This window comes from Rhinatrema bivittatum, chromosome 5, assembly GCF_901001135.1.
Source record: "Rhinatrema bivittatum chromosome 5, aRhiBiv1.1, whole genome shotgun sequence".
NCBI lineage: Eukaryota > Metazoa > Chordata > Amphibia > Gymnophiona > Rhinatrematidae > Rhinatrema > Rhinatrema bivittatum.
In genome coordinates this window covers 264980068-265004849 of record NC_042619.1, presented here as the reverse complement: position 1 = coordinate 265004849, position 24782 = coordinate 264980068, and the positions used below count along the sequence as shown (strand labels likewise).

Here is a 24782-nt window from a genome sequence, read left to right as displayed (position 1 = left end):
AAGCAAACTTTCCACCAGCCCCCGCTCACCTGCCCTGGCCGTGTCCATGGATGCCGATCTCCCACGCTGACAGCTCCTGAGCAGCCCCAGGGGCTGACTGACCCCCTACTGACCCCCTAACTCCTCCCCCTCCAGGACTCTTTCCTCTCAACAGGCCAGGCCATCCTCCCCCTGAGCCCCAGCCACCCCCTGACTCCCCCCCTAACTTTCTGCCAGCCCCCGCTCACCTGCCCTGGCCGCATCCATCTCCCGCACTGACAGCTCCGGAGCAGCCCCAGCCAGCCCCGCTTCACTGCCTGACCCCCTAACTCCTCGGGACAAGACCAAGCAAACTTTCCACCAGCCCCCGCTCACCTGCCCTGGCCGTGTCCATGGATGCCGATCTCCCACGCTGACAGCTCCTGAGCAGCCCCAGGGGCTGACTGACCCCCTACTGACCCCCTAACTCCTCCCCCTCCAGGACTCTTTCCTCTCAACAGGCCAGGCCATCCTCCCCCTGAGCCCCAGCCACCCCCTGACTCCCCCCCTAACTTTCTGCCAGCCCCCGCTCACCTGCCCTGGCCGCATCCATCTCCTGCACTGACAGCTCCGGAGCAGCCCCAGTCCTCTCTCCCCTCCTCCCGGGGGCAGCCAGTGGCGGCGAGAGAAGCTTTGGCAGCCTGGGGCAGATCAGGCACTCCCCATGGCTCCCTATTCTCTAAAAGGTAATGCGTGCACGCCGTGACGTCGCACGCCGTGACCTGAGCACCCGGCTGGACGTCCGAGGTCACGGCATGCACACATTACCTTTTAGAGAATAGTGAGCCATGGGGAGCGCCCGATCCGCCCCGGGCTGCCGAAGCCGCTCTCGCCGCCGCCGGCTGATCCCGGGAGGAGGGGAGAGAAGACTGGGGCTGCTCCGGAGCTGTCAGCGCGGGAGATGGACGCGGCCAGGGCAGATGAGCGGGGGCTGGCGGAAAGTTTGGGGGGAGTTAGGGGGGAGTCAGGGGGTGGCTGGGGCTCAGGGAGAGGATGACCTGGCCTGTTGAGAGGAAGGAGTCCTGGAGGGGGAGGAGTTAGGGGGTCAGTTAGGGGGTCAGTCAGCCCTTCTCCTGTATCCACTTCCTGGTACCTGTCATTTCAAATGTCATTTGAAATGACAGGTACCAGCGCACCCAGGATACTGTATAAGCACTGTATAAGCGCCTATACAGTAAACTGGATTGCGCTTCATGGACGTGCGTTGGACGCGGCTAGTATTTGCATGCAAATTTAATACAGTATCGAGCGGTAGGTGATCCGGACTGTGCGTGCGGCAAACGCGGGTGCACCCGGCACTAACACACCTCCTCCTACCGCTCCTTACTGTATCGGCCTGTATGTCAGCCACAATACCAAGAGAACCTCTTTATCATTTCTTTGGGATTGCATCAGGACATCCTCCCATTTTCAGCAACGGGACTCTGTACTGATTAATACTCTGGTTTCTGGTTCCTAATTCAGAACCAAAGTTCCAGATGCATTCGCTCATCTGCTAAACACAAGATCCAGCAACTACTACCTCAAGTGCAAGTACACCTCGAAGCCTGACAACAGGTCTTGATGTCTCCTTGTACAGCACACAGAAATGTGGGTAAGACTACTGCTCATGCTCCTGTGGGAGCTTAAATGATATCCAGATTACATCAACCCCTCCAGTTGGACACCTCCTGGTCTCCCAACTGGCCGGATATCAGAGCGTCCACCCCACTTTGTACCAAGGTTCCCGGTACACTCCCCCAGACGCTACAAACCACAGGGGGGGTGGGGGTTGGGGAGTTTTAATTACACTATTCTTTCTTTCAACAGAAAGTAGTTACTCTCCGCCCATCCTGGACCTTAGAAATATCAACTTTCTTCAGAAGGCACAGGGGACAATGGTATCTCTCTTCACCATGCTTCCATATCGCAGTAAGTACTAGAGATGTGAATCGGAACCGGAATCGGTTCCGATTCCGGTTCCGATTCACATCGTGATTTTTTTCTCGTCCGGCCCGATCGGGTTTTTTTTTATCGGCTGCGCCCCGACCTTTTAAAACTAATCCCTTAGCTTCCACCACCACCCCAAAAACATTTACAGGTGCCTGGTGGTCCAGTGGGGGTCCCGGGAGTGATCTCCTGCTCTCGGGCCGTCGGCATAAAATGGCGCCGATGGCCCTTTGCCCTTACCATGTGACAGGGTATCAGTGCCATTGGCCAGCCCCTGTCACATGGTAGGAGCACTGGATGGCCCGCGCCATTTTTAAAGATGGCGCGGGCCATCCAGTGCTCCCTCCATGTGACAGGAGCCGGCCAATGGCACGGATACCCTGTCACATGGTAAGGGCAAAGGGCCATCGGCGCCATTTTGATTAGTGGCAGCCGATGGCCCGGGACCGGGAGATCGCTCCCGGGACCCCCACTGGACCACCTGTACCTGTAAAAAGTTTTTGGGGGGGGTCGGGAGGGTGGTGGAAGCTAAAGGATTAGTTTTAAAGGGTCATGTTGGGTTTTGGGGTTATTTTTGTGTGCTGTTTTTCTCGCCCTCCCCCAAAACGATAAGAGAACCCCCACGAACAATTTCGTGGGGTTTTCCTATCGGTTTCAGGGAGCCCCCGATTTCTGACGACGAAAATATTGTACGATATTTTCAATCGTCAGAAATACGATTCACATCCCTAGTAAGTACATTACCTCTAATCTTTCTATGTGCTTCATGGTGAGTCAACAATATTACAATCTCAAGCTCTGCTGGTTGCACCAGCTTCGGCAACTGCAGTATTTCATTGAATCACTATCAGCGACTGCTGTTTCTCTACGGAGTGCAACATCATTCACGCTTTTCCTTGCATGGACAGTTGCATAACCACAGTCACTCCACGCAAGGAGCTCTAACTTCTTCATGACTCACTATACGTTTACTACCTGGGATTACTGTCACTGCCATAAATCCCTTATCCAACATTTCTGGACACCACAGTCATAATGACCTTCTTGTCCAGCATACGCGCAGACATTCTAATAAATTCTTACATGTCCCTGCGTGCATTTTCCATAACCTCAGCCCCTCAATTCTTCATTGTCGGGCCATGGGTTTTTTTTCACTATGCACTTTCCTCATAGATCCAAAACTGCTATTTAGATTCAGTGAAATTACATTATCAGCGGGCCTAAGCTGTTCAACCGCTTTCGTCCCTCATCCATATTGCAGATCTTGAACCAAAACCTAGTCTGATTCTGCTCATGCTCGCATTTACTCAGGGTTGTAAAGTTTGACCTAAAAGCTTCTCTACCCAATATGCACCTATTCCACTCCAGGCACAGTTTCACATGAACTTCCTGGAGTTTGTAGCCATGAGTTATACCCTTATGCCTTTCAATACTGCCTCTGCAACAAATCTTTGTGCATGCAGACAGACAGCATAGGGACAATGTGCTTTCCAACACACAAGCACACACAACATCTTAACTGCTCTACAAGGAAGCTGCGCAGCTCTACCCTTGGCCCTTGCTCACTCTATGCATCCTCGGGCCACTTATCTAAGAGACTTACTGAAAGGACTAACAGACCTTCTCCATATAGGTTCCATCCTCTTGAATGGTCTCGGACTACACGTGTGGCGAGAAAAATCTTCTGGTGCTGTGGTCAACCAAACTTGCCCTCTGCATCTGAATCGAACCATACGGTGCACAGATTCTACTCCCTACACATGTTTCCAATGCGTTCCCATAGACGCCTTTCTTCCATCAAGGGCCTCTTAATTGTGTCTCTTCTGCTGCTTCTCATAGCCAGCACTCTTCTAATGTTGAACCGGGATGGGGTTCACTGTTCCTCAGACCCATGTCCTGGCCGAGACCAGTATGCTTCCCATACTTATTTATTTATTTATTTTATTTAAGTTCTTTTAATATACCGATGCTCAAGACAAGTCTTATCGAACCGGTTTACAATGAACAAGGGGGGAACCAATTAACAGAGCAGGCGTAGAAAAAGTTACAATAAACAGGAATGAATAACGTGGTCATTAGAAAAGAGGGATAGATTAAACAGTAAAAATAATGAGTAGAGAACTGTTGATTAGATAATAAAGTTTGTACATACATTTCAGTGGTTCAGATATCAAAAGTTGATTGAGTGATCAGTTACTGGCATAATAAGATAATTGTAAAAACAGATTTCTTGGCCGAACAGTTCCATATTTAGGGGGACTGAGGGTGAGACTGGGAGGTCAGGTGGGTGGGAAGGGGTGGGAGGCAAGGAAGGGAAGTACTAGGGAGAGGGGAAACAGACGGTGCTGGAGGAAGACAGTATCTTCAGCGGTATGCTTGAGTGAATAGCCAGGTTTTCAGTTTTTTTCTGAAGGAGAACTGGCATTTTTCCTGGCGTAGATCAGGGGGGAGTGAATTCCAGTGATGCGGTCTGGCCGTGGAAAGAGCTCGTTTTTTAATAGAGTTGTGTATAAACGATTTGCTAGGGGGAACCTGGAGGGAGTCTCTGTAAGCGGATCTGATTGGTCTTGATGAAGCATGGAAATCGTGAGGAATGGTAAGTTGTAGAGATGATTGCTGATATATGGTTTTGTGAATGATGGTCAGTGTCTTGAAGAGTATTCTATAGTGGATGGGTAGCCAGTGTAGAGATTTTAAAATCGGAGTGATGTGGTCTCTGCGACGGGTATTTGTGAGGATCCTGGCTGCTGCGTTTTGCAGCATCTATAGAGGTTTAGTGGAGGAGGCAGGGAGACCGAGTGGTAGTGCGTTGCAGTAATCGATCTTTGAGAACAATATGGCTTGAAGGACTGCACGGTAATCATGAAAGTGTAGGAGAGGTCTAATCTGTTTTAGGACCTGTAGCTTGAAGAAGCCTTCTTTAGTGGTGGCATTAATGAATTTTTTGAAGCTCATTCTAGAGTCCAGGGTGGTCCCTAGGTCTCTTACCTGGTTTGTTAGTGGTATCGTGGCGGTGCTGGCAACATTGTTATTATCATTGGGGGATACGACCAGGAGTTCGGTTTTTGACGTATTGAGAACCAGATCGAGACTGGTGAGAAGGAGATTGATAGCGTGCAGGCAGCTGTTCCAAAAGTTTAGGGTGTTGGCGATGGTGTCCTTGATGGGGATTAGGATCTGCACGTCATCGGCGATTATAAAGTGGGTAAGGTTGAGGTTATTGAGTAGTTGGCAAAGGGGGAGTAGATAAATGTTAAATAAGGGAGGGGAAAGTGAGGAACCTTGCGGTACTTCTCAATCTATCACACCAGTAACCAATTGGCCTTCTCACAAGTCAGTTTCACTGATGTTCTCAGGTACTGGTAGCTTCACAAAACCTTCCACACATAAATCCTACCATTCAAAATGGCATGATTTACCACATGACACATACAAAAGGTATTACCCTTTTTCTTTTTCTGCACCACTATTTTCTCTTGCTCCCTAGGATTCTGCTCCCCAGATATCTTCCACACAGGTACACCTCTGTTCCAATTGGTGTATCATTTGGGAGTGGGGGTACCCGATTAACGGTAAACCCCTTCTGAGACAGCTTACCATGGATTATCCACTGACCAAGCCGCCTCTATTTTCACTAGTCACAGAATGGAACTTATATCTTATCCTTATAAGTCTCATACGTTCTCCGTTCGAGCCTTTCCATTCCTCTCATTTCACAGTTTAGCATGGGAAATTCTTTCCCTCATAAATGTCATTTCTGCCAACAGGGTCAGTGAGTTATACACCTTGTTACATACTCATCCGACCCTGCGTTCCTCCATGACCGAGTGGTTTTACGTTTTCAACTTCATATCTTTCTTAAGGTAGATGTTGCGTCTCACCTTACTCAGAATATACTCTGCCCATTTTTCCCAACATCTCTCTCTCACCAAAGCGAGAGGATTTTTTCCACTTCTTGGACATTAATAGTGCACTTGCATTCTATCTAGATCGCACCACATTCCATAGGAATTCCACTTACCTCTTTCCTTCTGTGGCAAGAGTGAAACTGCGAGTTCCAGTGGGCAAACAGACCTATTCCTTCTAATTGACGGTCTTTATCTCTTTTCCTACCAATAAGCAGGCATTTCACCACAACACTGTGTGTAACCACACTCTGTTGCGTCCGTCCCAGCCTTAATAGCTTCTCCTCGGCCGCTGCTGCTTGTACATATTTATCAGGCTGCAACCTGGAGTTCTCTCCATACCTTCGCAGCTCATTATTGCTTACATACATCTAGCCGCCATGCTCCATGTTTGGCCAGTCCATCTACTCTTATTCTTTTCGGTTTCACTACCCAACATCCTTCCACCAACCTGTTACGGGTTTCAGGATGCCCTCCGTTCCAAATTCCACCCCCATCATTGCGCCTTTCGTGCGTCTTGGGTGCATTTGGTGCACTCTCGGGCATCCTCAGCTCAGTACCCACCCATATGTGAGGACTACCATCCTGCTTGTCCTGTGAGAAAGCAAGTGTTGCTTACCTGTAACAGGACACAGGATGTTAGTCCTCACGAAACCCACCCACCACCCCGCGGAGTTGGGTCTGTATACGTTTTTACTTTTATTTTAGTTTCGCTTGCACTGTTAGCTATAAGACGAGACTGAGGGAGACACCTGTGGCTCACAGGGATAATTGCGGGCTGAGCATGCTCAGTGCACTTAGTGCGCCATTGTCAAAGCTTTGTAGAAACTTTGACAGAAAAGTTTTCCGTACAGGGCTCCATCCTGTGATGTCACCCATATGTGAGGACTAACATCCTGCTGTCCTGTGAGAACACCTGTTACAGGTAAGCAACACTTACTTTCTATTCTGTATATAGTGTCTGGCCATAAAACCAGAAATATATGAGAGTGTGATATGATTCTGTGTTAATGCTTTATTTGTGCCAGCACTGTGGAATAGTTACTCAAGCCAAGGACCATGGAGGGGAGGAGGGTGATATTTTCCTTGACTAGTCAAGAGAATGTGAGCTACCCTTGGTATTTTCATCTGGGTCCATTTCACCATCTGCATGATCCATTATTTGAAACAAAGTAAATAAATTTGGGAGTCTAACCTCTTTCATCTAAGGTCAGTACTTCTCATCATTTTATGTACACTGGTGTAAGGTGGGTTACAGTTATATTAAACTTTACTTTTTGGCAAGAGCAGTTAATATCAGTGACCATTGCTTGTGACATGCTTCTGGCCACAAAGTGAGTAATAGAGGAATCAGACTGGGGTCTCTTGGCTTGCCAAGTATGGGTCTGTAAACATTGTACTGTAGTACAGATACACTGATGACAGCAGCCATTCTTATTTCATGTTGTTTTAATTCTGGTAGTGCCATTATACTGCCTTACTCAGTCAACCAGAAACAAGGATAATGATGGCCATTTCTACAGGTAATTCTTTTTCTGTATTCCAGGTGTGCAATTCTAAGGGCAACTGCCACTGTAATATAGGCTGGGCTCCTCCAAATTGTAACATCAAAGGAAAAGGGGGCAGTATTGACACAAGACTTGCGCTTGACAATGGTGGTTAGTAATATTACCAAATAAATTCTCTTTGCTATCCTTTTCTTTTAAAACTCTTGCTACAATTTTTTAAATCAATTACATTCTTGCTCTTCCAAAAACATCTGTCTCCAACACTACTCCTAACATTCCACCCATGGAAAAGACTCAGTGGATTGAGTGGAGTTTGATTGGAAAAATGCAATGTATAAGGTTTCTTACTGCAATAGAGCCAACACCATGAAAGGGACCCCATAGGTAGTCACATGTTTTTTTCATAGATAAGCATTCCTAATAGAGTCACATTGATGGGGTCACACAATCTATAAAGGAACTTCTCATAAATTGGATCTTCCTAACAGCTAACAAATGTAAGGTAGCCTTAGGCATTGGAAATGAGCTCCTCAATTCCATTTTGTTTTCCCAGTAAAGGTAGCCTCCAGAATAATTTTCCGTCTTGATTACATTTTCTCACTTTTAAAAATCTTCAGTATTTTTTTTTTGTTCAATGTTGGCATTTGTTGGTTATTGACTTTCTTTTTGTACAGATTCTTTATGTTACCCATTCCACAAACCTTTTCTGGTTCCCTAGGAGTAAAACATATTAACCGCACCAGAATAAAGTTTTTATTACATTTCTTTGCAACATCTTGTTGTTATTCTTAATTTTTTTCAATCATTTCTTAATTATTGTGTATGAGATGATATTAGAGCAGGTTATAAAATTCATGAACTGTTAACAATCCAGAAACAACAAGTTTCTCATAGGTAATCATAAAGAGGTAGATATTTAAATGAAATCGACTAGGTAAGTTAGCTGAATAAAACTTTATCTCGCTAATTTATCTGGGATATTCGGCAGCTTGGCTCTGCTGCTGAATATCCCATCAAAAAGCACTGCTTAGTTGGATAAGTTACTACCAGTTAAGTTAGACCTAGTCTACAGCAGGTCTAACTTATCCAATGAACTTAACTGGATAAGTCCAAATATCAGCACTTATCCGGCTAAGTTATCCGGCTTAGTGCCACCCTGTTATCCCAGGACAAGCAGGATGCTAGTCCTCACATATGGGTGACGTCAGTAACGGAGCCCTAGTGCGGGAAAACTTCTGTCAAAGTTTCTAGAAACTTTTGACTGGCAGCCTGAGGCTACTGGGCATGCCCAGCATGCCAAGATATTCTCTGCCACAGGGGTCTCACTTCAGTCTTCGTTTTTCCGCGCAACTGGACAGCAGCACGGATATCGGAGCCCTCTGAGTTACCTCAGTGTTACAATTCTAATATATACTTCTCTCCATTAGGGGTCTCAAAAATTTTTCCTATATCACCGGCTGGTGAATTATTTCGGTTTTTTAAAAAACAAACAAAACAAAAAAAAAAAAAGAAAATTCAATTCCTGTCATCGACGGCTGTCGATGTCAAGATGTCCTCAGGGTTCAAAAAATGCCCAAATTGTAACCGCACAATGTCGGTTACCGATCCGCACGAAGAGTGCGTTTGATGTCTCGGAGAAAACATGACATTTCATCGTGTGAGAAATGTCAAGAGATGACGCCAAAAGGTCGTAAGCTCCGCCAGGAGAAGATCCAGCAGCTATTCAGCTTACAACTGACTCCTTCTCCAGCAACTTCTTCGAAATCTTCGCCATCCGGAGTATCGAAAAAGGTACTGTTAAAAAAGCGCCGAACTGACGGTTCCGGAGATAAATCCTCCCCTACCCCGTCGACATCGTCGATACGCTCGGCAGTAGACGTCCAACCTAAACACAAACATCGCCACAGACACGCCCCGACCTCACCGTCGGCACTTGACCGAGGAGAACCGTTACCAAAACGGCCTAAACTTACTATACCCTCGGTGCCTGAAGGGCCTACTCCGACGTCACTTCCACAGCGTACGGAGGCATCGACACTTCCACCGGTGGCACCACCTCATCGATGCCACAAGGACATCGCAGGCCTACATAAAAGAGGCAGTTTTACAAGCGATTAAGGAACAACTACCGGCACCTCTGCCGATGCCGGTGACGTCCCCTTTAACATCGACTTCACCGATGCCGGTACAATCAGTACCGAAGTCTCTTCCATCGATGGTGCCAGCGATTCCGGGACATTTCCCGATGCCGGGTACTGACCCGATGCCGGGTATCGACCTCATGCCGGGAGCTCTCCCGATGCCGGGACCTGTCTCAATGCCGGGTGCTCTCTTGATGCCGGGCACCGTCCCGATGCCGGGCACGAGCCCGATGCCAGCCATTGCCTCGACAACGGAGGCTTACTCGACATCGGCCACCGGATCTATTCCACTCATTGCCATGTCGACAACAAACACAGCACCGCAAGGCTCCGTCCGGTTTCCGGACTCCTTCCTTCCTCCAGTACGAATGACGGCATTCACTTCGATGCCCTCATCGATGCCTATTTTTTCATCCAGTATACCATCGATGCTTCCTGCTCGTTTACATCAGGCATCGCCGTATACACCCACCATGGGTACCGGGCAGTCATCGAGAGACAAGACACCGATGTCAGCGATGACAAAGACCAAATCTACGATGCCGCTTTCCTCTATAGAGGATCCATCATCTGAAGCAAGATTATATTCGATACTTCAGAAAAAATATCAGGATCTTCTGGATTCTCTACCTTCAAACCCGGTGGAAGAGGAGGCTTCTCCACAAGAACCCATTCCAGGACCTTCTGGTGTACCTCCTCCATATCCAGCTAAAAAATCAGGTCCTCATACTCCAGAATATGATTCCTGGAGCGACACACAATCTGACACCTCAGAAACCTTCATGTCTGACCCGTCTCCTCCTCAACCAAGAAAGCAGTCTCCACCAGAAGACCTTACTTTCTCCTCTTTTATCCAAGAGATGGCCGACTCTATTCCATTTAAATTAGAATCTGAGCAGGATCTCCGTCACCAAACTGTTGAGGTGCTACAATTCGTAGATCCCCCCAAGCAAGTCATGGCAATACCTATCCATGATATTCTCCTTCAACTTCAACAAAGAATGTGGGAACATCCTTGCTCTGTTCTTCCCATCAATAAAAGAATGGACCCCACCTATTTAGTCCAACCTGCACCAGGGTTCCAGAAATCCCAACTACCGCATTCTTCTGTGGTGGTAGAATCAGCACAGAAAAAAGCAAAAAGATCAAGAGTGCACGCCTCTAATCCTCCAGGGAAGGATAATAGGTTCTTGGACACATTTGGAAGAAAAGTTTTTCAAGGTGCAATCCTCAATTCTAAGATTGCAGCCTACCAATTGTACATCACACAGTACCAAAGGAACCTCTGGAAGCAGATGGAGGAGTTCCTACCATCCTTGCCCCAAGAATTCAGAGAGCCAGCGCAACATCTCATCCAAAAAGCTTTTGAAGCCGGCAAACATGAAGTAAGGGCCGCCTATGACTCATTTGAGACAGCCTCAAGAGTGGCAGCTTCTGGCATAAGTGCTCGCAGATGGGCCTGGTTAAAAGCATCAGACCTCAGAACAGAGGTCCAAGAAAAGTTAGTAGACCTACCCTGTGCAGGGGATAACTTATTTGGCACTAAAGTTCAAGAAGCGGTCTCCCAACTTAAAGAGCATACGGAGACCTTAAGGCAGTTATCTTCCATGCCTCATGATACCACTACCCACGCTGTACGTCGTACCCAGCGAAGGGATATTCGCAGGCCCTATTACCGTCCTAAAAGATACTATCCACTGGCAACAAGGCCTCGCCAACCAAGATCCCAGAACAGGTCACAACCTCGCCAACAAAGAACAACCAGACCTGCACCTCCTGCTCAAACAGGTCCCACAGCTGGTTTTTGAAAACATCTCCAGAGAACCCAGCCAATCTCTGAATCCTCACCCCCACTTACCGGTGGGAGGCAGATTATCCCATTTCTACAGCACATGGAAAACCATAACAACAGATCTATGGGTTCTTTCCATCATACTCCACGGCTACAAGCTCAACTTTCTAACAATACCTACAGAGCTTCAAGCACCTCTGATTCCTCCCAGCAGAAATCACATTCCTCAACTTCAAATAGAATTATCCACCCTTCTGAAATCCAGGGCCATAGAGCCAGTGCCCCAGTCTCAGCAGGGCAGAGGATTCTACTCCCGATATTTCCTCATTCCAAAGAAATCAGGAGGCCTACGGCCCATCCTAGACCTCAGAAATCTAAACAAATTTCTAAAGAAGGAAAAGTTCAGAATGGTCTCCCTAGGTACCATGCTTCCACTCCTTCAAAAGGAAGATTGGCTTTGTTCTCTGGATCTTCAAGATGCATATGCTCACATTCTAATATTTCCTCTTCATCGCAAATATCTGCATTTCATGGTAGGTCATCAACATTTCCAATACAGAGTACTGCCCTTCGGACTTGCCTCTGCTCCCAGAGTATTCACAAAATGTCTGGCAGTAATAGCAGCACACTTGCACAAACAAGGTGTTCATGTCTTCCCATATCTAGACGATTGGCTCATCAGAAGTCAGTCTCAACAAGGAGCAATCAATTCTCTCAATCAAACCATTGCTCTACTTCACGCCATGGGATTTCTCATAAATTATCAAAAGTCCCACCTCACACCGTCTCACTTGCTCCAATTCATAGGAGCAGAGTTGAACACCATCCTTGCAAAGGCTTTTCTACCCGAGGATCGAGCAGAAATATTAGCCTTCCTAGCACGCTCGATTCTCTCAAGCACACACACAACAGCTCATCGTATTCTAATTCTACTAGGACACATGGCCTCAACAGTTCATGTCACTCCTATGGCAAGACTAGCCATGAGAGTAACCCCAATGGACATTACGGTCACAATGGATCCAAGCCATTCAACCACTACATTCTCCAATTCAGGTACCCCACCAACTGCGCTCTTCGCTCCATTGGTGGATCAACACGGACAACTTGCGCAAGGGCTTACCCTTCCAACAACCAGTTCCACAAATTACTTTAACTACAGATGCATCCACCTTGGGTTGGGGAGCTCACATAGACAATCTCCAAACTCAAGGAACGTGGACAAAACTCGAAGCAACATATCAAATCAATTTTCTGGAACTTCGAGCTATACGTTATGCACTGCATGCGTTCATGGACTGTCTTTCTCACAAGACTATTCTGATTCAAACAGACAATACAGTAGCCATGTGGTACATCAACAAACAGGGAGGTACGGGCTCGTATCTCCTGTGTCAGGAAGCTGCACAAATTTGGGGCTGGGCTCTGAATCACTCAATGTTCCTACGAGCCACTTATCTGGCAGGCATACACAACGTAGTGGCGGATCGACTCAGTCGTCAATTCCAACCACACGAATGGTCCCTGGATCCTGCAGTAGCGACCAGGATATTTCAACGTTGGGGGCAACCAACGATAGACCTTTTTGCGTCACATCTCAATCACAAAGTGGACAAGTTCTGTTCTCTCCACATACAGAAGAACCAACCAGCCAAGGACGCCTTTGCTCTGCCTTGGAACTCAGGCCTACTATACACGTATCCTCCAATACCACTCATAACCAAAACTCTTGTGAAACTACAACAGGACAAGGGGTCCATGATACTCATAGCCCCGTATTGGCCTCGACAAGTATGGTTCCCCACACTGTTGGATCTCTCAGTCAGGGATCCAATTTGACTGGGCATAGCTCCCACTTTCATAACTCAGGATCAGGGCCGGTTATGACATCCCAACCTTCAGTCCCTATCCCTGACAGCATGGATGTTGAAAGTTTGATATTGCAACCACTCAATCTTTCAACTCATATTTCGCAAGTACTCATAGCTTCACGTAAACCTTCCACAAGAAAGAATTACGCTTCCAAATGGAAAAGATTCACCTACTGGTGCAAGCAAAACAACATTGATCCTTTCACTTGCACCATTACTTCACTACTAGACTACTTATACCATTTTTTAGACTCTGGTCTTCAAACTTCATCCGTAAGAGTTCATTTAAGTGCAATCTCAGCTTACCATAATAAGGTAGGAGATGCACCAATTTCCACACAACCTCTCGTCAGCCGATTTATGAGAGGTTTAACTCAACTCAAACCACCAATTCGACCTCCAGTCGTGGAATGGGACTTGAATCTGGTATTAACAAGACTTATGCGTTCTCCTTTCGAACCCATAGCCTCCTGTGACATAAAATTTCTCACATGGAAGACTATCTTCCTCATCAGCTAGAAGAGTTAGTGAATTACAAGCGCTGGTCACATACGCGCCCTACACAAGGTTTTTCCTTGACAAAGTGGTCCTCCGTACACACCCAAAATTCCTTCCCAAAGTGGTCACGGAATTCCACTTGAACCAATCCATAGTTTTACCCACATTTTTTCCAAGACCTCACTCTCACCAAGGAGAAGCAGCCTTGCATACTTTGGACTGTAAACGTACTCTATCTTTTTATTTAAACCGAACTGCAGTTCACAGAAAATCCAATCAGCTCTTTGTATCTTATGATCCAAACAAACCTGGTAAAGCAGTGGGTAAACATACTCTATCCAATTGGCTAGCAGATTGCATACAGTTTTGCTATGAAAAAGCAGGCCTTCCCCTCCAAGGGCGAGTAAAGGCACATTCAGTAAGAGCAATGTCAACCTCAGTAGCACACTATCGTTCAGTGCCAATTCTTGACATATGTAAAGCAGCAATATGGTCTTCTCTTCACACTTTTGCAGCTCATTACTGCTTAGACAAACAAGGAAGACAAGATTCAGCCTATGGACAATCTGTCTTACAGAATTTATTTCCAGTTTAAACCCAACTCCTTCTGCAACCAAACTGCTGTGATCTTCAGCTGAATCATTCAACAACAACATTCCACTACACAATGACTCAGCCTCTAGCTTGCTAATCACCCATATGTGAGGACTAGCATCCTGCTTGTCCTGGGATAAAGCAAAATTGCTTACCTTGTAATAGGTGTTATCCCAGGACAGCAGGATGTAGTCCTCACGGAACCCACCCGCCACCCCGCGGAGTTGGGCCTTCCTATTTTCTACTCTTAATTTTGCTAATGCTTATTGCTACATACAAGACTGAAGTGAGACCCCTGTGGCAGAGAATATCATGGCATGCTGGGCATGCCCAGTAGCCTCAGGCTGCCAGTCAAAAGTTTCTAGAAACTTTGACAGAAGTTTTCCCGCACTAGGGCTCCGTTACTGCTGTCCTGGGATAACACCTATTACAAGGTAAGCAATTTTGCTTTATGTCCATTGCCCACTCACTGGATATCCGGCTATCAGCCAGTTAAGTGGCTTATCTAGCTAAGTGGCGGCCATTGATGGTAGCCAGATATTTAGCAGCTGCTACTTAGCTGGATAAATTGCTGAATATTGGGCTCAAGATTGCATTTGCCAGCAATGCTAAATCTAAATCTGTTCTGAACTGGAAGCCAGATAAAATGTGCTGAGATCCCAGAAGTGATCCACTTATAGTCAGACTCCCTTATTAATCTTCAGGTGCTTCAGTGAGAGGCTATGTAAGAGGAAAGTGTCATGACAGATTTCTTAATTCATGCCAACTCAGAGCATCCCCTTCAGGGCCTCCACTTTTGTGATAAATTATATTCTGTGCAATCCACCACCCTTGCTATGAAAAATGCCTCCTGATATTGGTTCTGACCCTACTCCCTTACAGCATCATATTATGACCCATTGTTCTATAGTTTTCTTTCCTTTAAAAAAAGTTGGATTCCTATACATTATTAATATCTTTCAGATATTTAAAAGTCTGTATCATTTCCCGTCGATAGCAGGGCTGAATTAGCCATGCTGTCATGGGATCTGTCAATCAGGTCCGGGAGGCAGAGCTTTACAAAGCAGAGATTTAGATTTTAGCTCTCTGCGGCTGCATGTGTGTTCCCGCACAGGAAAGTAACAGATTCTCCTCAGTCTGTTTTTTCCGCGAGCGGGATCGCACGAGGGCTGACTTCTCCTCAGCAATTTCTTATTTTATTGAAATGTCAAAAAAGCTGGGGTTTAAACCCTGTGCCTGTGGCAAGGTAATGTCGGTCACGGATGGCCATGACCGATGTTACCGATGGCTGGGACCAGAGCATAATTTACAAAATTGTGATTTTTGTGCTCGAGTTTCCCCAAGAGCCCAAAAACAACGAGCCTACAAAATGTTTGAACTTTTCATGTTTTCCTAGCCATCGGAGGCTCATTCTTCACCGGGTCCCTCGTTGACGGCGGCTCCGTCACAAAAAAGAGCGTCTTCGTGGGATCCTCAACCCTCCAGTCTTGGAGGTAAGGACTTACCGAGCGGACATAGGCCTTCGGATCCGAGAGGACCGAAAGAGCCTCGGCGATTGGCGCAGGAAACAACGGCACCTAAATCTTTGGCACAGACAACTTATGCGCCTGAAGTACCTTCTGCGCCCAAATCACCATTGGCGCATAATACTTCTGCTCCCAAATCGACATCAGCGCACAAGACACCGGCACGCACAACGCAGGAAGCATATGCGCATAAGTCACCGAAGACATCTGCGCACACGTTGCCGAAGCTGTATGAAGCAAGCTCGGCGCCGAAAACAATGGCGCCGAAACCATCTGAGCACACGGCGTCAGTGACTTATGAGCACAAGTCAGTATATGCGCACAACTTACAAAAAACATCGGCGCACATGGCGCTGAAGACATTGGCGCACTCGACAGCACACACATTGACACACAGTGGACTACAAAAGTCCAAACAAATATATCATTCAATACCACATGCGGTAAAACGAAGACATCAGTCTCCAGATGTACCTCATTCCACCTCTTCAGACTGATTCTACAGCAGTGAAGTTAAAACGAATCAGACGATCACTGTCGGGAGATGGAACCCATACAGGATCATCATCACACCATCACCATAGGTGATCACGTCACTCACATCAAAAAGCTGCGAAGATGAGAGATACATGGGCAGTGAGCCCTTCCGCTTCTAGGTCATCTCACTCAGGAAGTGCAGATTCCTTATCTCGTAGACAGGTAATACAAATTTATTTATTTATTTATTTATTTAGAGTTTTTTTCTATACCGGCATTCGTGATTAAAAATCACATCATGCCGGTTTACATATAACAAGGGGTGTGAACAAAAAATAACGGAACATTACCAAGTGCAGAGTTCATAAAGTTACATTACAACAAGGTTAATATAACAGTATATATATTATAATATATATATATATATATATATATATATACAATATAATATAAAATCACTTCCTCTGCTGCATCTACGTCCTCAGATAATTCTGTTAGGACCATAGAGGACAAGGTAGGGAACCAGTATGATATACCAATGGCTTCCCCTAAAATTAATCCGGTACCACCTAAACCAGGTGAATTACCAAAACAATCTGGTCGTTCAACAATGCCTCCTCAAACAAAAGAGGCATTTTTTCAGTTATCCCAATCATTGGCAGGGTTTTACAAAACTCTTGAATCATCCTTTAAGATGTCTAACGACCTCTCAGCAAGTTCCCCGGAACACAGTATACATCCTTCCAGAGAACCGATGGTGGAGCCTCTAGCATCCCCAAGGCCAAAATGACCAATTTCACCAATTCAACAACAAGAGACCCCTATAGATTCTCAGTCTCCGCAAATGTCCCCATTGCCATCCACTGGATTCCCATCAGATCCACAGGAACAACCACAGGAACCGTATTCACCTCCAGAGGACCTGACATACCCAAAATGTTTAGAAAAATTGGGCACGATACTACATCTGGAGGTACCAAAGGAGACAGACCCTAAATCATAAACCTTTGGTCTCCTAAAGATTATTACATGCGGTCTTACAGAAGTCATGGGAAACACCTTACTCTCTATCATCAGTTTCCAAGAAAATGGATATAAAATTCCGAATGCAAAAAACATCGCCTTACTCTGTACCACAACTACCACATGCTTCAATTGTGGTAGAGTCTGCGATGCAAAGATTCAAAAAATCAAAGTTGCATACTTCATATCCACGGGCAAGGACAACCGGTGTTTAGATGACTTTGGCAGGAAGATATATCACAACTCAATGTTGAACGCCCGTATTAATAATGCTTGACCTATCGGCAGCCTTTGATACAGTAAACCATAAAATACTACTAAATAGACTGGAAAAAATCGGATTACAAGGCCTAACATTAAAATGGTTCAGTTCATATCTAAAAAACAGGTTTTTCCAAGTTCAGATCAACAACACATTATCAGAAAAAATTGATCTCAAAACAGGAGTTCCATAGGGATCAACCCTGTCTGCGACCCTTTTTAACATATATATGCTGCCATTATCCACCTACTTGCAGGACTAGGAATAATACACTACATTTATGCTGATGACATCCAACTAATTCTACCCATAGAGGACACTTTAGAGAAAACATTAAACCTAGCATTATAAAACAACTACTGACACAAATGGAACTTGTAATTAATATTGATAAAACAGAATTTTTACACTTGGAATGAAAAAATTCTGAAACCAATCAAACCTCAATAATAATCAAAGACAACCAGAAAATTGAACTAACTGGGAAAGTACGTAATCTGGGAATAATTATAGATCCTGAAATTAATCTGAAACAACACATATCACTAAAAGTAAAGGAAGGTTATGCAAAACTCATGGTACTTAGAAAACTTAAACCACTCTTAACTCAAAATGACTTCCGAACAGTTCTACAGGCACTAATCTTCTCCAGCACGGACTACTGCAATGCCCTTATGCTAGGACTACCTAATATGACATTAATTATATTATATATATATATATATATATTATATATGACATTAATTGCCCTTTGGTTCTAATGTACTGCCTTATTTATCCAAGATTATAAAGCCACTTATAAAGCCACAAGATTATAAATTGCCTTATTTATATGTTTATATGTTTAAAGTTGAGACTAATTAGTTTTGTTTTCTTATTACTTAGATCGAGTATTCTGATTTGTTCCATGTAAATGGCCATGTTAACTGTTCCTTGTAAACTGTTCCATGTAAACTGTTCCATGTAAACTGCCACCCGGCAGTAATTATTACTGTTCTCTGTGAACCGGAGCGATATGTATTGTATACAGGAGCTCCGGTATATAAAAAAACCATAAATAAATAAATAAATAAATAAATAAATTAATTAAGACCTCTGCAAATTCTTCAGAACACAGCGGCTAGAATACTAACCGGAAAAAGAAGGAGAGACCATATAACTGAAACCCTAGCAGAGTTACATTGGCTACCAATTGAACACAGAATTAAATACAAAACCCTATGTATCATTCACAAACTAATTTATGATGAGAAAGCAGATTGGCTAAACACAGCATTACGGGTACACACTCCACACAGGAACCTCCGATCAGCTAATAAAGCACTCCTAACCATCCCAACAGTTAAAATAGCAAGGCTGACACAAGTGAGAGAAAGAGCCCTGTCACTAGCAGGACCAATAATCTGGAACACAATGCCTCCAGAGATCAGGCTTCAAAGTGATCTCAAGGCATTCAAGAAAAGTTTAAAAACTTGGCTTTTTAAACAAGCATTTTACAAAGAGACGAGAGAATAGAGAGAAATAATTCAGGAAAAGACAGAAAGGCACCGACCCAGGGTACTTAGAACTTTACCGTAGATTAGTCTATGAACTCTACACCACAATAAGCTTAAATCTATGTGTGATAAAACTACCCGTGTAAGTACTAGAGATGTGAATCGTGTGATCGATCGTCTTAACGATCGATTTCGGCTGGGAGGGGGAGGGAATCGGATCGTCGCAGTTTGGGTTTTATAAATATCGTGTAAATCGAAAACCGGCACACTAAAACATCCCTAAAACCCACCCCGACCCTTTAAAATAAATCCCCCACCCTCCCGAACCCCTCCAAAATGCCTTAAATTACCTGGGGTCCAGTGGGGGGGGAGGGCGGGAAAACCGGCACACTAAAACAACCCTAAAACCCACCCGACCCTTTAAAATAAATCCCCCACCCTCCCGAACCCCCCCAAAATGCCTTAAATTACCTGGGGTCCAGTGGGGGGGGGAGGGCGGGAAAACCGGCACACTAAAACAACCCTAAAACCCACCCCGACCCTTTAAAATAAATCCCCCACCCTCCCGAACCCCCCCAAAATGCCTTAAATTACCTGGGGTCCAGAGGAAGGGTCCCGGTGTGATCTTTTACTCTCGGACCTCCATGCATTGTAGAAATGGCGCCGGCGCTACCTTTGCCCTGTCATATGACAGGGCAAAGGTAGCGCCGGCGCCATTTTGTTTTTTTGTCCCCCGACGGCAGGAGCGTACGGCAACACGATTCGACTGCAGGAGGTCGTTCCGGACCCCCGCTGGACTTTTGGCAAGTCTTGTGGGGGTCAGGAGGCCCCCCCAAGCTGGCCAAAAGTCCCTGGGGGTCCAGCGGGGGTCCGGGAGCGATCTCCTACGCTCCTGACATCGGGGGACAAAAAAACAAAATGGCGCCGGCGCTACCTTTGCCCTGTCATATGACAGGGCAAAGGTAGCGCCGGTGCCATTTCTACAACGCACGGAGGTCCGAGAGTAAAAGATCACACCGGGACCCTTCCTCTGGACCCCAGGTAATTTAAGGCATTTTGGGGGGGTTCAGGAGGGTGGGGGATTTATTTTAAAGGGTCGGGGTGGGTTTTAGGGTTGTTTTAGTGTGCCGGTTTTCCCGCCCTCCCCCTTCCCCCGATTTACGATTTTTTGACGATAAATCGGGGGAATTGTTATTGTATCGCGGCTCTAACGATTTTTGACGATTTAAAATATATCGGACGATATTTTAAATCGTCAAAAAACGATTCACATCCCTAGTAAGTACCTTGGTACAATTGGTCATGAACTACTTTGCTAAATAACTATGTCTATTGATATATTGTAACCGAACCTTTGAAGGCAACTGTTAGAATGTACTGTAGTACACTTACCTACATTAAATATGTGCCTACATGTAAACCGTTGCGATGGTATTTAAACTTAGCAACGGTATAGAAAAGTTTTTAAATAAAATAAAATTATGCACCATCAATTTTACATGGTACAATACCTATATGGGTGCATACAAGCCACAAAGGGTATGTTTTACTCGATGGCAGATTCAATTCCTCCACCTCTTCATGACATGGAGGAATGTTCTCGACACCTTCTACGGTCGATATATGAGGCATTTGAAACATCTTCCAGGGCGTCTGCGACAGCCATCGCAGCCCGTAGGATGGCATGGTTACGCTCTAGTACGATACAAGAAGATTTACATGAGAAACTGACGAACCTCCCGTGTGCAGGAGATAACCTGTTCGGAGAACGGTTTCAAGACACAGTCAGCAAATTAAAAGAGGAGACTCTAGCAGTCCAATCCTTAACATCACAACCTCACTACTCGACCACTCGTTGTTATGTAGGATCTACACGTCGACAGTTCTATAACCATAGACCTTACAGATCTTATCAATCCTTTCGTACACAGACGTATCCATCTTACCAGCATTCTCCGCCGCAACAAAACAACACTACTCAACTTAGGGATAAACCACTTAACCAGAGACAGCAAATACAACAACTGGCTGCTGCAGTAAAATCAACGCCGTCTTTTTAATAAACCAGCCACCACCACTACATCAAGCACCACCTGGCAGAATTCATTCTTGCCTGGCAGCCTGGGAGAAAATAACAACCAATCAATGGGATTTAGAGATAGTACGACATGGCTATCAACTCCAATTTACCACAAAACCCATACTACCTCACTTTTCCACTCTAAAGAGTCAAAGCTTCCAACCACAACTGGGGGAGGAGATTGCTTTGCTTCGCAAACAGCAGGCCATTCAACAAATTTTCCCAAAAACCCCAAAAAACAGGGGTTCTATTCCCCATACTTCCTCATACCCAAAAGGTCGGGTGAACTTCTCCCCATATTAGATCTACGGGAATTGAACAAATTCCTGAACAAAGAGAAATTCAAGATGGTATCATTGAAATCGATCTTACCTCTGATTCAACCCAACGACTGGATGTGTTCCATCGATCTGAAGGATACGTACACACACATTCCAATCCATCCATCCTCTTAGCGTTACCTATGCCTTCGCTACAGCCATCAACACTACCAGTACAAAATTCTTCCTTTTAGACTATCGGCGGTACCCAGGGTTTTTACCAATTGCATGGTTGTGGTGGTGGCTCATTTCAGACAACAGGGTATGATCATCTTTCCATATCTGGACGATTGGCTAATAATAGCCTCGACAACGGAGATCTTACTTGATCACCTCTGATGGGTGATACAGTGCTTACAGGAATTGGGACTAGTGATCAATTTTCAGAAATAACATCTCCAACCAACACAACGACTACAGTTCATAGGAGCAGGCCTGGACACTATTCGCAACCGGGCATATCTCCCAACAGAAAGAATAACACAACTACGTCAACTTCTCTACTCATTGAACAACACTCAAAGGCCATCAGCGAGACAAATTTTGGTAGTCCTCAGCCATATGGCAGCGGCTGTCTTCAGAGTGCCCAACACCAGGATACACATGAGATGCCTGAAATGGGTACTAAAATGTCAATGGAAACAACACTCACAACCGTTGATACAGAAACTATTGTTGACTTCCGAGATGAAACAGGACATAACATGGTGGCTCCTACACTCCACCCTGTCCAAAGGAGCAATATTCAGTCCTCCTCCTCACAATGCAGTCTTAACCACAGATGTGTCTCGCAAAGGATGGGGAGCACATCTTGAGATTTACGAAACCCAAGGGTTATGGACAATCTCCGAGCAGACCCTGCAGATAAATCTATTACAACTCAGAGCAATTCGAAATGCGCTACAAGTGTTTCAAGATCACTTAAAGGGCTGCAGAGTCATGATCTACACAGACAATCAAGTGGCAATGTTTTATATCAACAAGCAAGGAGGATCTGGTTCATGGCCCCTTTGCAAGGAGACCCTGACAATCTTCAAACATGCTCACCAACATTGCATACATCTGCAAGCAACTTATCTGCCAGGAGTAGCAAATACAAGGGCGGACAGGCTAAGCCGCATCTTTCATCCTCACAAATGGACACTCAATTCGGAGGTAGCCCAAGACATTTTCATGCAATGGGGGACACCTGCGATAGATCTCTTTGCAACTGAAATCAACACTCAGGTTCCCAAATTCTGCTCGATAAGACCAAGTCAGTTCAGGATCGCCCAAGATGTCTTCCTCATTCCGTGGACAACAGGCCTCCTGTAATCGTTTCCTCCCATACCACTCATAACAAGGACACTTCAGAAGTGCATAGCAGACAAGGCTCAACTGATACTCATAGCTCCAGCCTGGCCAAGGCAACCGTGGTACAGTTTCCTTCTCCGACTGTCCATCACGGACCCCATTCGATTACTGAATTGCCCAGATCTTCTCTTTTAAGATCAAGGAATGCTTCTACACCCACTACACTCATCTCTTCATTTGACAGCATGGAGATTGAGAGGCTCCTTTTAACAGAACAGGGAGTTTCCACTTCGGCACAATCCGTTTTGTTAGAATCCAGGAAACTCTCGAGGAAAAACTATAGCTATAAATGGAAACGCTACTCTACCTCATGCACGTCTAATGGTGTACCACCATAAGACTGTTCACCTGAGTTACTCATTGATTATCTACATACACTGTACACAGCTGGTCTGGCAACCTCATCCATTAGAGTTCATCTCAGTGTCATAGTGGCATATCACAGACCACTTAACAATATTCCTATTTCCAATCACCCCTTACTATCTTGTTTCATTAAGGGATTAACTCACCTTCGCCCTCCGATCTCAAAACCTCCAGTTCCGTGGAACCTCAACATAGTTCTTGAACAGCTTATGGACTCAGCACATATTAAATACCTCACATAGAAGGTGGTGTTACTGGTTGCATTAACATCAGCACGACGAGTCAGTGAATTACAAGCCTTGGTCCATTATTCTCCGTATTTACAGTTTCATCACCAAAAAGTGGTTCTCCAAATTCACCCATCCTTTCTACCAAAAGTGGTTTCTCAATTCCATTTCAATCAGACCATAGAACTACCCATCTTTTTCTCTAAACCTCATGCAAATGACAGGGAAAAATTACTGCATACGCTAGACTGCAAAAGAGCTTTAGCATACTACAAAGAAAGAACAAACTCGGACTCCAGTGTTTCTCAACTCTTTGTCTCTTTTGACCCGAAGGCGCCTGGACTACCAGTGGCTAAATGCACCATCTCCAGCTGGATAGCACAATGCATCAAGTTCTGCTATGACAAACAGAAGCTACAGCTACATTCTGTTCCCAAAGCTCATCAAGTTAGAGCAGTGGCGGCCTCCTTGGCACACCTTAAACATGTACAACCCATAGACATTTGTAAGACAGCTACATGGTCATCGCTCCATACCTTCACATCGCACTACTGCCTTGATCAACAAGCAGCCACTGATGCGAAGATAGGGCACACAATCCTGCAATCTCTATCCTCTTGTACACGGTGAATGCCACACTGTTTATGATCATGTACAAACATAAATACCATAAACAACGTGATCGGGAGCTTGGGACTCCCATGACAGCATGGCTAATTCAGCCCTGCTATCAATGGGAAAAGCAAGTTTGCTTACCATAAACGGTGTTTCCGTAGATAGCAGGATGAATTAACCATGCTGACCCACCCTCCTCCCTGGCAGTCACCGTCTTTCCGAACTACAGCTTAATCACAGACTGAGGAGAATCTGTTACTTTCCTGCGTGCAGCCACAGAGACCTAAAATCTAAATCTCTGCTTTGTAAAGCTCCACCTGCTGGACCTGATTGACAGATCCCATGACAGCATGGCTAATTAATCCTGCTATCTACGGAAACACTGTTTACGGTAAGCAAACTTGCTTTATTCTCCCCTGTCGCTGTTCTCCTTCAGGGTATATATATTTAGGTCTTTCAGTATCATCTCATAACTCTTTTGTTGCAAACCCAACATTATTTTAGTCACCCTTCTCTGAACCACTTCCATCCTGTCTCTATCCTTTTTGAAATATGATCTCCAGAACTGAACAGAGTACTCCAGATAAGGCCACCCCTAGAACCTGTACAGGGGCATTATCACATCCTTTTCCCTGCTGGTTATGCCTCTTTCTATACAGCCCAGCATCCTTCTGGCTTTAGCTACCGCCGTCAATGTGAGATTGCTTCGTTGCCTTCAGATCATCAGACCCTATCACCTCAAAGTTTCTTTCCCTATCTGCACATATCAGACTTTCGCCCC

The 24782-nt window shown here is 45.3% G+C and overlaps 1 protein-coding gene across 4 annotated transcripts in view; it reads left to right on the top strand.

Annotated features, from left to right (window-relative positions):
* The window catches only part of LOC115092720 (disintegrin and metalloproteinase domain-containing protein 9-like), a 978865-nt gene that overhangs the window by 822559 nt on the left and 131524 nt on the right, over positions 1-24782 (top strand). For all 4 annotated transcript variants that reach the window (XM_029603963.1, XM_029603962.1, XM_029603965.1 and 1 more), the window contains exon 18: positions 7399-7510. In XM_029603963.1, coding sequence (XP_029459823.1) covers positions 7399-7510 — 112 coding nt within the window. The remainder of the gene's footprint in view (positions 1-7398; positions 7511-24782) is intronic.